The sequence below is a fragment of the Cydia fagiglandana genome, chromosome 3, assembly GCF_963556715.1.
Source record: "Cydia fagiglandana chromosome 3, ilCydFagi1.1, whole genome shotgun sequence".
Lineage (NCBI taxonomy): Eukaryota > Metazoa > Arthropoda > Insecta > Lepidoptera > Tortricidae > Cydia > Cydia fagiglandana.
The window spans coordinates 11,326,635-11,339,504 of record NC_085934.1 but is presented as its reverse complement, the minus strand read 5'-3'; the positions used below and the strand labels follow the sequence as shown (position 1 = coordinate 11,339,504).

General features: G+C 38.5%; 1 protein-coding gene across 1 annotated transcript; it reads right to left on the bottom strand.

Moving 5' to 3' along the window:
- Window positions 1-670: 670 nt before the first annotated feature.
- LOC134680025 (solute carrier family 12 member 8) lies at window positions 671-9,827 on the bottom strand. The gene is made up of 11 exons (XM_063539005.1): window positions 9,512-9,827; window positions 7,905-8,085; window positions 7,337-7,482; window positions 6,692-6,920; window positions 6,141-6,342; window positions 5,164-5,398; window positions 4,410-4,603; window positions 3,914-4,013; window positions 2,593-2,754; window positions 1,594-1,772; window positions 671-858 (listed from the first exon to the last, which is right to left on the bottom strand). Exons 1-11 carry the CDS (start codon window positions 9,698-9,700, stop codon window positions 699-701), a joined length of 1,977 nt encoding a protein of 658 aa, XP_063395075.1. The 5' UTR covers window positions 9,701-9,827; the 3' UTR covers window positions 671-698.
- Window positions 9,828-12,870: the final 3,043 nt, after the last annotated feature.

The following is a 12,870-nucleotide window of genomic DNA, read 5'->3' as shown; positions in this document are numbered from 1 at the left end:
TAGTCGTGGCAGTTAAAGGGTTAACGTCAAATTTGGTCGTCAAAAATATACCACACTAAAATCGCCACTTCAGAAGAGTATGCATTCACATGCTAATGGTAGTTACAGCTACCATAAATCACCCCTATTACTGATCCCGACCAAATTTTTTAGTATTTTTTGTATTTTTTTTCAAGAAGCATTTATAATTAATAGAAGCATTTTTATCTGTTAGTACCCACATTTTTACAATACGAAAGGTAAATGAATAATAGCGTTATTCATAAACGTTGGTCAAATCTAACAAACCTTTGATAAATGATAATCAATCACTGTTTGATAGAAAGAGACAAAATTAAAGAGAGGTTTGTAAAAGCTCATACACACTAGCCAGCGAGCCCGGCGGGTATTTGAGCCGCATTTTCATTTTTATATTCCCGCCCTGCCAATACCCGCCGACTGTGCCGTCGGTATAGTGTGTAGTAGCCTGTGTGTGTGTAACTTTTATGAATAAGGGTGTTAGTGTGTGTGTGTCGGCTATGTGACGCTGACGAGGTGGCTCTGCACGTTGGTGGACTGGTGGTAGCGGCGGCGCGAGGCGAAGTCCTCGTTGTCGTCGTTGAGCCGCTCCTGCTCCACGCGGATGTCGGAGTGCACGGGGGTCACCACGAGCTGCTCGTACTCTAGCGGCCGTTTGTGTGTGTATATGTATGTGTCGGCTACGTGACGCTGACGAGGTGGCTCTGCACGTTGGTGGACTGGTGGTAGCGGCGGCGCGAGGCGAAGTCCTCGTTGTCGTCGTTGAGCCGCTCCTGCTCCACGCGGATGTCGGAGTGCACGGGGGTCACCACCAGCTGCTCATACTCCAGCGGCCGTTTTCTGTACATATTTAAATTGTATCAAATTGTGTAAAATATGGGTGTGGGTGTGAACCCATATTTTATTTGTTCAAACAAATACTAACGTAATTATAACGCAACTTTTAGCCCGTAGAATAAGTGGGATAGCGAGCAGTCTACATAATTCTGACGCGGTTGTAGGCATTGACAGTCGTGGCTCACTCCGCGATTTTGTCGCTTTGCTACAGGTAGCTAAAAGTACATCCGTTCCACACCAACTTTGGTGGCTAGCCATAAGCCGCGCGTGGCGCTGTCGCCACCTGGCGGCCATATCTGTCCTGATCGTAACAGACGCGTTTTGTTAGTGAGTGAGTCTTCTGTACCTAGTACCTACTATTATTTATTCTGTGGCATTGACATAAAATATCGTAGACGCACAGACGCGAAATTCCCGAAAATATGTCCCATGAGCGAGTCATGACTATGATCAAGTAGATGCGACATCACTGAAGTTGTATTCCAGAATCAACTAGAAAATCCAAGTATTATTTAAGCCACAAGAAGGTTTAAATTCTGATGCGGTTGGGCTAGGCTTGGATGCCAACAATGAAGCAAAAGTACGGCCTGAGTCTCGACCGAGCAGCATAGTGTTCTGTGTAGCGTGCCTTCATGCCAGACTTATACATTTACATTGGTTGATTGCTACACGCCTTGCCCGAGCTTAGAGGCGCGCAAATAATGTGGGGCGTCAGTAATCTACAAATTGAATACTAACCCTATAGCTTGTAAGAAGGCGATCTTCAGCCAGTGGAAGAAGCGGAACTCGGAGGCGCGGCCGGGCTTGACGGCGGGGTTGGCGGCCCCGATGTATAGCCACAGCAGCCACAGGATGCTGAGGCAGCCGAGTGCGTACGCCCAGTGCACCAGGAACATTAGCAGCAGCTTTATTGCCACCTGGATATTATATTATTTATTTAAAGTTTATTGCACAAAAGAAAACTTATCGTACAAAAGGCGGACTTGATGCCAATAACATTCTCTACCAGTCAACCTTAAGGCAAAGCAGAGAGATTATTCTTAACAATATAATATCTCAACTGAGCCAATGGTGCTATACATATAACCCAGTGTATCTACACTTAACTATTTGCTGCTGATTTGTAAGGATAAGTTGCACTAACACGCCCTTACGATTTACGAGTAGTTCACCCTCTAAAAAAAATCTTTCTTATGATTATTTTTTGTTTCTTATTATTTAGAGGGCGAACTACTGGATTCAGACAAGCTTGGACAAAAAAGCACCAACGTTGGACATTGCAACAGTTATTCCTTAATTAATTTATAGGGTTGTTTCCATATATTTGGGGTTATTATACTCGTAGGTAGTGGTATTTCACTAATTTGCTTGCCCGTGCTTGGCTGACGCCTGCCCCGGGCAGTCATTATGCCATAGTCGAATGGGCAAGAAAGAACTCATGAGTTAGAGGAATTGCGGGATTTGCTGTCGAATATAGGTTATTTTCTATTTTACTTTTATCTACTCTGTGGTAAGGCTTGATGTTAGGCCATCGTAAAAGAGAGAGAGACCAAGGCTTATGGCCGTAACACACTATCGCACCGCACCGCGACCTTGGTGCGTCGCAACCATAAGTGAGAGAGGGACACAGATATCTCTTTCTCGCTCTCACTTATGGGTGCGATGCAGCAAGGTCGCGGTGCGGTGCGATAGTGTGTTACCACTATTATAAAATTTATAAATATCGTATTAACTGACCCCAACGAGCGACAGCCACCGGTTGCACAGGTGCGAGTACCAGTTCTTGTCCTTGGAGTGCACGCTGACGTTGGGGCGGCGCGCGTCGCCGTCCGCGCCGTCGGCGTCGCCGCCCGCTCGGCCGTTCATCATCGCCGGGTCGGTTGGGGACGGCGTGAAATCCTATAATATTTGCACAATAAATTGTCATGTTGATATTCTGGTCTGGACATGTCTTCTGTATTTGTATGCCATATGGCGAAGCATAGTGATAATTTATTATACGCTTAAGACCTACTGTCGTACCTATATTTAACAAATAAATAATTTGGAATTGGATCGGTGTTATATGAATCTATTCTATTGTTTATGAGGGAGTGAGTAACAGAAAATTTGAACAACTGCATCAGAGAAGAGAAGTCAGAAATGTACGTCAGACCACACACAAGCGTCTCGAGCGTCGGCGTCTAGTCAACTCTATGGCCGCTCCTAGACGCAACTGCGCAGCAACGTCATTTTCCATAGTGCTGCCTAGCTAGACGCCGACGCTTGAATGACGCTAGTGAGGGTGGCCCAGTGATGTACATTTTTACTAAATTGGCTTGGCTGCGCAGTAGCGCCGACGTTGCGTCGAGCAGCAGCCATAGAATCGACTAGACGCCGACGCTCGGGAGATGTTAGAGCGGGGTGGCCTTAAAGCGCGCACAAAGGGCTTGAAAAAAAAAATATCTTCCATTTTGCCACACTGCAGCGTGAAAAGATCGTGAGCTGGCTGAATATTAAACAAATCCCGCGTCAGTGTGTTGAATCCTTTATATATGGTACTGTGTGTAGGTGGTAATTAAATAGGTGAGGACAGTCGCCATCAGATATATCGGACCGGTCGAGGCTCTCATAAATATCTGAACACGCCTCTATTATCAAGGCGTCATAGTGCATGTTCAGGTATTGTGAACATCTTGGCCGCCCCGATATATCTGATGGCGACTGTACTTAGTTAATTTATCAACAGATAATAAGCGCTATTCCCCGATTTCTTCCTATTTCTCTTAGGAAGCATTTATAGGCAAGCGGGGCTTTGAGCGATAAGTTCAAACACGACTATAATATAGTCATATAGTCGTGTCAATATTATAGTGATGGGGATCAGTGTTGGCCGAAACATTAATGCAATTGAAAATGTTGGCCATTAACCATTATAACTTGAACCTTAAACCGTAACGGACGATTACAGTTTACGATTCAATTTATAATGGTTAATGGCCAACATTTTCAATTGCATTAACGTTTCAGCCAACACTGATGGGGATTATTATAAGTTAAAATTTTATGAAATACTTACACCAACGTTTTTATGCCTTATTCTTTCAGGGAACAATAGATCCAAGTCACTGCCAGTAGCGCCATACACTTGCGTATCTCTCTGCGAATGCCCCTGGAATCTGGAAGTCAGGTATCCTTTCTATTAGATTTATTTATAAGACAAGTAAATGATACTCACGTTAAAACAGCTCAATTTATATTTAATTCTAATACTTTTTATAAAACGCTACCAATTCTACAATGATTGTGAAATACAAAGATATGATGACTAAAAATGAAAAATCTGTCAATAAATTAGAAGTGGAGTGGATTTCAACTTTACTAATAACAATGCTAGCACTTTTGCTTTTGTATGTCAGTACATAATTCAATAATTATGCTCATGGAATCGGTCACTTTTCAAGTAAATTTAGAGATAAATATTGTGGCCAGCCCATAATTCTTATTTGTCACATGCTGTTAATAAACTAAGTAGAATACCACTCAAGAACAAAAAAATAGAAACAATATCATACCTCATCTCCCGCCTATGTTGCAAATCAAACGTTTGAGCAAGGGCAAAGTAAGAGTAATCAATGCTAGCGTAAGTGATAAGGAACGGCATGGTCACGATGGGTGCAAGCTTGTTTATGTCGCCTATTATGATGAACGTTATGGTTACTATGGCTACTACGACCATTGAGTATATGGGAACCTTATTTGGACCTCTCTGTAAAACAAAAAGTATGGTAAATTATAAATGTGATAATTATGTGCTAGATTTGCTGGGGCGGGAATGTTTTGTAATTCATATAAGAACTGGCTAAGTATCTGTAGCTCATTTTGAGGAGCCCAGTGACAAGTATTACTACAGTCATGTTCATAAATATGTACATTTGTTCACCTATACCTATACATTTCTTCACCTTAATGATTAAGGCTTAATCCATTGTAATAAGGTGAAAATATGTATACATATTTATGAACTCGACAGTACAGTAGACGTCAATTAGATAAGTTCACACTTCACACTTTTGCACCTTATTCCTTTGTAATAAGGCGAAAAATGAAAATATATCTATGACGTCAACTGTACCTACATAAAACTTGCTGTTACATTCTTTCATCTTCAAACTTTTGAAAACTGGATTGAATAAAAATTACAATAGTTGATGTTACACTTGGCAAAGAAGCAAATCAAAGAAATCTATCCAACTCCAGCAAATCGATGTGGCCTGTGAATATGATGAATCTATAAAACTACAAATGACAAAATACAATAAAACTTACACCATGCCCGAGGGTCTCAAGTCCTGGTATAACCTTCTCATTTGCAATGCTCTGTAAGACTCTGGGGGTTCCGTACATGGCTCCCAAGCACGAGCTCATGGAGCTGACATACAAGCCCGCCAGGAGCAACACCGTAATGGCCGATATGTCTGTTGCGATGGAGAAGTTCGTCAGCAACACTTCCCTGCTTACGGTCGCTGCTAGGGTTATGACGAACATCAAATATAGGAAAGTCCTGGAAAAATATGTATTTAATATTAAATAATAAGTCATTGTGTCCCTAAAATTAATATATTCAGTGCCGAAAACCCGACTATCGGGTATTTTATGATTTCGTTCCCAGGCTGGATGGCCGGATAGTCGGGATCGTGGTACTACAGCTTTATATATGACAAAACACCGCCCTACAAATCCACACAGCGTCCTAGAAATGATTGCGGATAAGTTTTTTCCGTATATCACATTTTGCTGCGGACTTCATACGCCCAGCAGCACTGTGGTAAACACATTGAGAAATAGATGATGGTTGTCAATGTGCTTACCACGGTTGCAGTAATTTTGTAAATTATAATATTAAGTATGTGTTTAGTGTTTGTTGAATGATAATACCTGTATTTGAATTATGTACTTATGAGTCACAGATATGACGAAATTGTTGTGGCCTGGCGCGGATGACTTGTTTGGTGGGGTGGCAATGAATGTGTTAATATGATATCACTGAGTATTGTATTGTTACACTGTTACTCCTTTAGCCCTACAAGGCAATACGTAATATCTAAATAAAACGCCAAGTAAAGGTGTTAAATATAAGATTTCTAAAAATAAATGCTTGTTAATTCACTGTTAGTAATTTTTGTTATTATTGTCCATTCAAATAGTTTATTTGTTCTACATAGGTAAATTATTACAAGATGTAAAATAAATGTTTCAATATCACTATGTCACCATTGTTGTAAAGCAATAGAGTTAAAACTTACCCTGTGCCAATAGCTGCTAATGAACCATTAGGGATATTCATGGAGGGATTTTTCAAGTCCCCACTCATGTTGATTCCAGCCAGAATGCCGGTAATAGTGGGAAAGAATACGCCAAAGCATTTGAACCAGGTGTAGTCCTTGTATTCTGGCCACATATTGTAGGATATTGTGCTATTAAGCCATCCATTAAATCCAGGTACATCTGCAAATAATGATGAGTTTTAATTATTACAGTGTGTAATCGACCCAGATTGGCCTTTAGGTCATTCGTGTGAAAACGCAAGTAAAAAGATAAATATGGAATTTAAATATGTATTTTTAGAATCGTATAAAAAAATTAAAAATGTGTTTAACACTTGTAGTTTGTATAAACTCCAATTCATATAAATATGCCTACCAAAGCCTACCTAGTTTAGAAAAGATTATGCCTTCTAGTTTAACAGCTGAAATAGATGGCACTATGACCAATGTCATACATTTTGTGGTCACTGGATTGCCAAACATCAACTTTTGTCTACAAGATTTGGTGTTGGTGGGACCAGTGTACTAACCAGTGTGAGTTGTAAATGAGCCAACAAAGAAGTCCAAAGCAGCCATTAGAATGATCAGTAGTAAAACAAACTGCAACTTTATGACCCATTTGACGCCTGCGATATTTATTGTGCCCAGCAGCAGCACTGCGGCGATGGCGAATCCACGCGCTGCCCACGTTTCCTCAGTCCCAAACAACTTGGCCATTGATTCTCCAAAACCAAATACATTTAAAGCACAACCTACAGCCTGCAACAAAGATGTTATGTTTGTATGAAAAACAAATACATATATACTGCAGTAAGTAAGATAAAACCTCAATAACTAAGGTTTTCAAATATCATCAAATTGAGTTCACAAACATCTTCACAAGCCAATTTCTCAAAAACATATTTACACATGTCTGCGACGCTGACAATAAGGTTGTGTAAAAATATATTTAGAATGTTGGCTTGAATAGATGTTTGTAAACACAACCATGCAAAATTACATGCCTTATGAATAGAATAGAAATATTTATTTGCCAGAATAAATTACAATTAGGTCTTAATACAGTATTCGTTTTAAACCTCAACATTTTAAAAGGAAGTACTTTAACTTAGCTGGTTGATTACTGCTGCTATAGATCTTTGGTATTTTAACTTTAAAAATTACAACTATAATACCTGGCCAAAACAGTAGACAATTCCCAGTGAGCCTCCCATCCTGGAGCCCAATGTATGAGCGAGTAAGAAATACACTCCTCCACTTTCTATCCGACATCTTTCACAAATACCAACTGCTGACAACACTGAGATCAGGGCCACAAACACTGAAGATAATAAAAACTTTGATTATTATTGAATGTATGTAAAAAACTAAGCTAAATGTATCTTTTGTCATATATTTTCACTAGGATACTAACAAAGTAGCTATCAATATTTTTGAGTTATATATATCTGCTATTGAACTTTTGAAAAAAACCTGTTTCATAGACAACAGCCGACTAAAATAGGCATGGACATTTCATTATTTGGCATTTCATGTTTGGATTGTTAGTGAAAGTTGTAGTAGTAGTAGTAAACACTTTATTGCTCAAAATAAGTACATAACACAGAGAGAATACAATAAATGTGTACAAAGGCGAACTTATCCCGTTAAGGGATCTTGTTGTTTGGTGTGGCCAGCATATTTAACCCTATAAAGGATTGATTTCTAATTAGCTAGTGCCAATCAAGTGTCTAGTATATTTACCTGTGAAAAACACTATTAGGATAGCATTGACTAAGCCTGCCTGAGCCACTATCCACCCAGACCGCAGAAATACAATGACTCCAAAAATATTGATAAGGCAAGATGTGAACACCCCATCCCAGGTGCCGAAGAGGACTGGTTGTGATATAAAGAAGTTGGATTTCCACCATGGTACATCTCCCTGGAAATGTAAAATAAATATTGAATTAAAAATTGAATTTTTCACATGGAGTAAATTAATAATAACTCATGAAATACTTAATTAATTTTTAGGGTTCCGTACCTCCCTTATAGGATCACTTGTGCGTCTGTCTGTCTGCCCATCTGTCACAGCCTATTTTCTCAGAAACTACTGGATCAATTAAGTTGAACTTTGGTACACATATGTCAATTAGTAACCCAAAGACACATAAACAAATTAATTTTAAACATGGGGGCCACTTTTGGGGGGTAAATTAGAAAGTTATAAAATAAAGTTTTTCAAACTATATTGTGTTATATATCAAATGAAAGAGCTCATCTTGAGAATTTCAAATATATATTGTTTTATAATTTTAAAATACATAGGTTAGAAGTAATTTAAGAAAATAGTCAAAATATGCCATTTCCTCCCTTATAGTTCTTTAATAGTTCTTTACCTATAATTGACAGGATAACCTATTAGAAATGTGCAGTCAAGCGTGAGTCGGACTTAATACGGCGTCTTTGTGCTTAGTACTACAAAACTTAGTACGCAAGCCCGACTCACACTTGGCCGGTTTTTTTAAGTCTTTTTAGTGCACCCCCTTTGCTTTAGGCGGACCCAGTACTGTTATTACAATATATTTTCATCTTAATTGCTTAGATTTCCTTAATATTCAAAATCTAATCTTAATCTCCTATTTTTAGGGTTCCGTACCTCAAAAGGAAAAAAACGGAACCCTTATAGGATCACTCGTGCGTCTGTCTGTCTGTCTGTCTGTCCGTCTGTCACAGCCTATTTTCTCCGAAACTAATAGACCAATTAAGTTGAAATTTGGTACACATATGTAAAATTGTGACCCAAAGACAGACATGTAACGTAAACAAATGAATTATAAACATAGGGGCCACTTTTGGGGGGTAAATGAGAAAATTATAAAATAAAGTTTTTTAAACTATATTGTGTTACATATCAAATGAAAGAGCTCATTATAAGAATCTCAAATGTATTTTTGTTATAATTTTAGAATAAACAGTTTAGAAGTAATTCAAGAAAATAAGCAATAAATGACCATTCCCCCCCTTTATCTCCGAAACTATAGGGTCTAAAATTTAAAAAAAAATATATAAAATAGGCCTTTACCTAAAGATGACAGGAAAACCTATTAGAAATATGCAGTCAAGCGTGAGTCGGACTAATTACTTAGTTTTGGATCCGACCCCTACGGGTTTTTTAAAGGCAATTCACTCGCGTTTCACATATAAAAAATACATTGTTAAAAGTAATGTACGGAACCCTTGAAACGCGAGTCCGACTCGCACTTGGCCGGTTTTTTTGGCTTAACAAAGAAAATAAATCCCATCCCAACTATCTGTTTCTCACAACATGCCGTCAAAATTAATGTTGTAAATACTAGAAGCATTACCTGAATATCTGCAAAGATTTCGTTAGCCCCAGAGGCTTGGTGTCCGCCTGTTCCATATTGTGATTCATTACCCAGATCCACGAACCCGCCGGATTGTCTTCTCATACGAGCCCTATCAAAGCCTGCGTCATCACTACGAAAACTGTCTATATCTAACTCGTTCCTCCTTCCACGACTATTTGGTTCCATCTTGAAATACACAATTCATGCGAAATACTAAATAAAATTTGTTTATCTCGCGCTACTTTGCATACACATTCTGAAAATACGATACGTGAATCCGAGACCTCCGAGTATACCCTACACCCAGCCCATCGACACCCCATACTATGATAAACTATGAACGTACTTGTTACCAACATTGAGGCATAGAAATAATCTTATCGAATTAAAATGACTGTTGTTGCATTTTGGTAGCACATACCATACTTGCTTTCAACTTAGTCGTATTATACTTACTTTTCTTTAGGTTGGTATGATCGGTAAAACGTCAACCGTCATTTTAAATTTTCGTGACAGCGGTAATATTAAGTGATTATTTTTGAGTATAAGACAAAATTACTTTCTCTTTTAGTTAAATGGGGGGCAAATCTTTGCGAAAATGTGAAGTTTGTGGGGTCAGGCGTGTAAGGAGATTAACATCTGATATATTTTTGGCGAGATTTCCGCTTGACCCCAACAGGTCGATAAACTGATGTTTTATGCGATATTTTCATTTTGAGTCGTTACCAGATACTAATTTAATTAGTTTGGAGCAGTTTTTATCGTTTACAATCCTTGATTAAAACGAAAACATTCTGTGAATAGGTTCTTCTTGTAAAAAACTAGGTAACCTAAGGACACGAATAGTGTGCGAACAACTTGTCGATAATCCCTTTATTTCAGATGTCGATTATGGGTAAAGTTGACCGGCAACGAAGATTTGGTATATTTACCCATACAAAGATTAAACGAAAATAAATTTATTTGTGGAGATCATTTTCCACCAACTGCCTTCAACAAAAATGGAAACAGGCTAAAAAGGAATGCGGTACCAAGCCTAAATCTCAAGGCGCCCCTCTCGGACGAAATTCTGTCGTCATTCCCTATTGTTCCAGAGTTTGAAAAACCGGGCAAGTGCGAATCGGACTCGTGCACAAAGGGTTCCGTACCATAATGCAAAAAAAAAAGATGCAATACCATAATGCAAGATTTAAATGGGGCTCCCATACAACAAACGTGATTTTTGACCAAAGTTAAGCAACGTCGGGCGTGGTCAGTACTTGGATGGGTGACCGTTTTGTTTTTGAATTTTTTCCGTTTTTTTTTGCTTTATGGTACGGAATCCTTCGTGCGCGAGTCCGACTCGCACTTGCCCGGTTTTTAGGGTTCCGTAGCCAAATGGCAAAAAAAACGGAACCCTTGTGAATTCGCCATACCTGTCTGTCTGTCTGTATGTCTGTCTGTCTGTCCGTCCGTCCGTATGTCACAGCCACTTTTTTCCGAAACTATACTGTTGAAACTTGGTAAGTTGATATATTCTGTGAACCGCATTAAGATTTTCACACAAAAATAGAAAAAAAACAATACATTTTGGGGGTTCCCCATACTTAGAACTGAAACTCAAAAAATTTTTTTTCATCAACATATGGGTGTGGGGTGTCTATTGATATTGAGGTTTCTGATATCATTTTTTTCTAAACTGAATAGTTTTCGCGAGCCGCGAGAGACACTTCCAAAATAAGAGAATGATAAATCTAAAAAATATATATGATGTACATTACCATTACCAAATCGTAAACCGCTATTGTATTATGTTACTTGCTGGTACGGAACCCTTCATGGCCGAGTCCGACTCGCACTTGGCCGCTTTTCTTTAACTAAAATCAGGCAAGTAAATTAAAATGTTTGATTATGTTACAGTGGTTTCTGCTGGAAGTGTCTCAGGACAAAAACGCAAACTAGGAGGTAAAAGATAAAAATAATACTTTAATTATATTTTTATTTTTTGACTTTCGTTTGAATTGAATATAACGTAATTTTACAACCTTGTTTAAGGTGAAGATGATGATTCCACAAATTCAAAACGAAATAAGGGTTATGGCCCAAACAGTGTGCCATCGACCTCAACTTACGAGATTTCTGATAAAATGGCACCACATCATTCAGAAAGAGGTATTAAAATTTTATTAGTATTCATAATTTGCTACCTTTTTTTAGGGTTCCGTAGCCAAATGGCAAAAAACGGAACCCTTATAGGTTCGTCATGTCTGTCCGTCTGTCTGTCCGTCTGTCCGTGTATGTTACAGCCACTTTTTTCCGAAACTGTAAGAACTCTTGACACTTGGTAAGTAGATGTATTCTGTGAACCGCATTAAGATTTTCACACAAAAATAGAAAAAAACAATAAATTTTGGGGGTTCCCCATACCTACTTAGAACTGAAACACAAAAATTTTTCTTTCATCATACCCATACGGGTGGGGTGTCTATGGATAGGTCTTCAAAAATGATATTGAGGTTTCTAATATCATTTTTTTATAAACTGAATAGTTTGCGCGAGAGACACTTACAAAGTGGTAAAATGTGTGTCGTCCCCCCCTGTAACTTTTAAAATAAGTGAATGATAAATCTAAAAAAAAATGATGTACATTACCATGCAAACTTCCACCGAAAATTGGTTTGAGCGAGGCCTGGTAAGTATTTTTTTTTAATACGTCATAAATCGTAAACCGCAATTTTATTATGTTACTCGCTGGTACGGAACCCTTCATGGGCGAGTCTGACTCGCACTTTGCCGCTTTTTATTCTTAAACTGAATAAAGGCAAGTACATAATTTAATAATGTTATGTTACAGTAGTTTCTGCTGGACGAGTCTCAGGACAAAAACGCAAACTAGAAGGTAAAAGATTAAAATAATACTTTAATTATTACTTCCCGGCCGCCTAAACTGGGCTATAACCGCGAAAATCGAAGTTCGCAAATTGCGGGGATTTTTCTCTGTCACTCTAATTACGCCTTCTTTGGAGTAAAAGAGAAAGATCCCCGCAATTTGCGAATTTCGGTTTTCGCGGTAGCCGCTCTAGATAACGTAATTCAAGACCAAAAAAAGTAAGAAATGTTGCCACTTTTTTACTAGCGCGTCTTGTATTTATGTACAAATAAGTAACTAAAAGTACTTTTTTAAATAGTAGGAGTAAAATTACTAATGAATAAATTATCTTAACATGATTATTTATCAAAAGGAATTTACAATTTTACAAACAAATTATTGCAGTGGCAACATTGTCATACTTTTTTTGGTCTTGAATTACGTTTTGCAGTATAGGCGTTCAATTTTGTATGAAATTCCTTTACAGTTCTCTGGAGTTGCTCCGCCC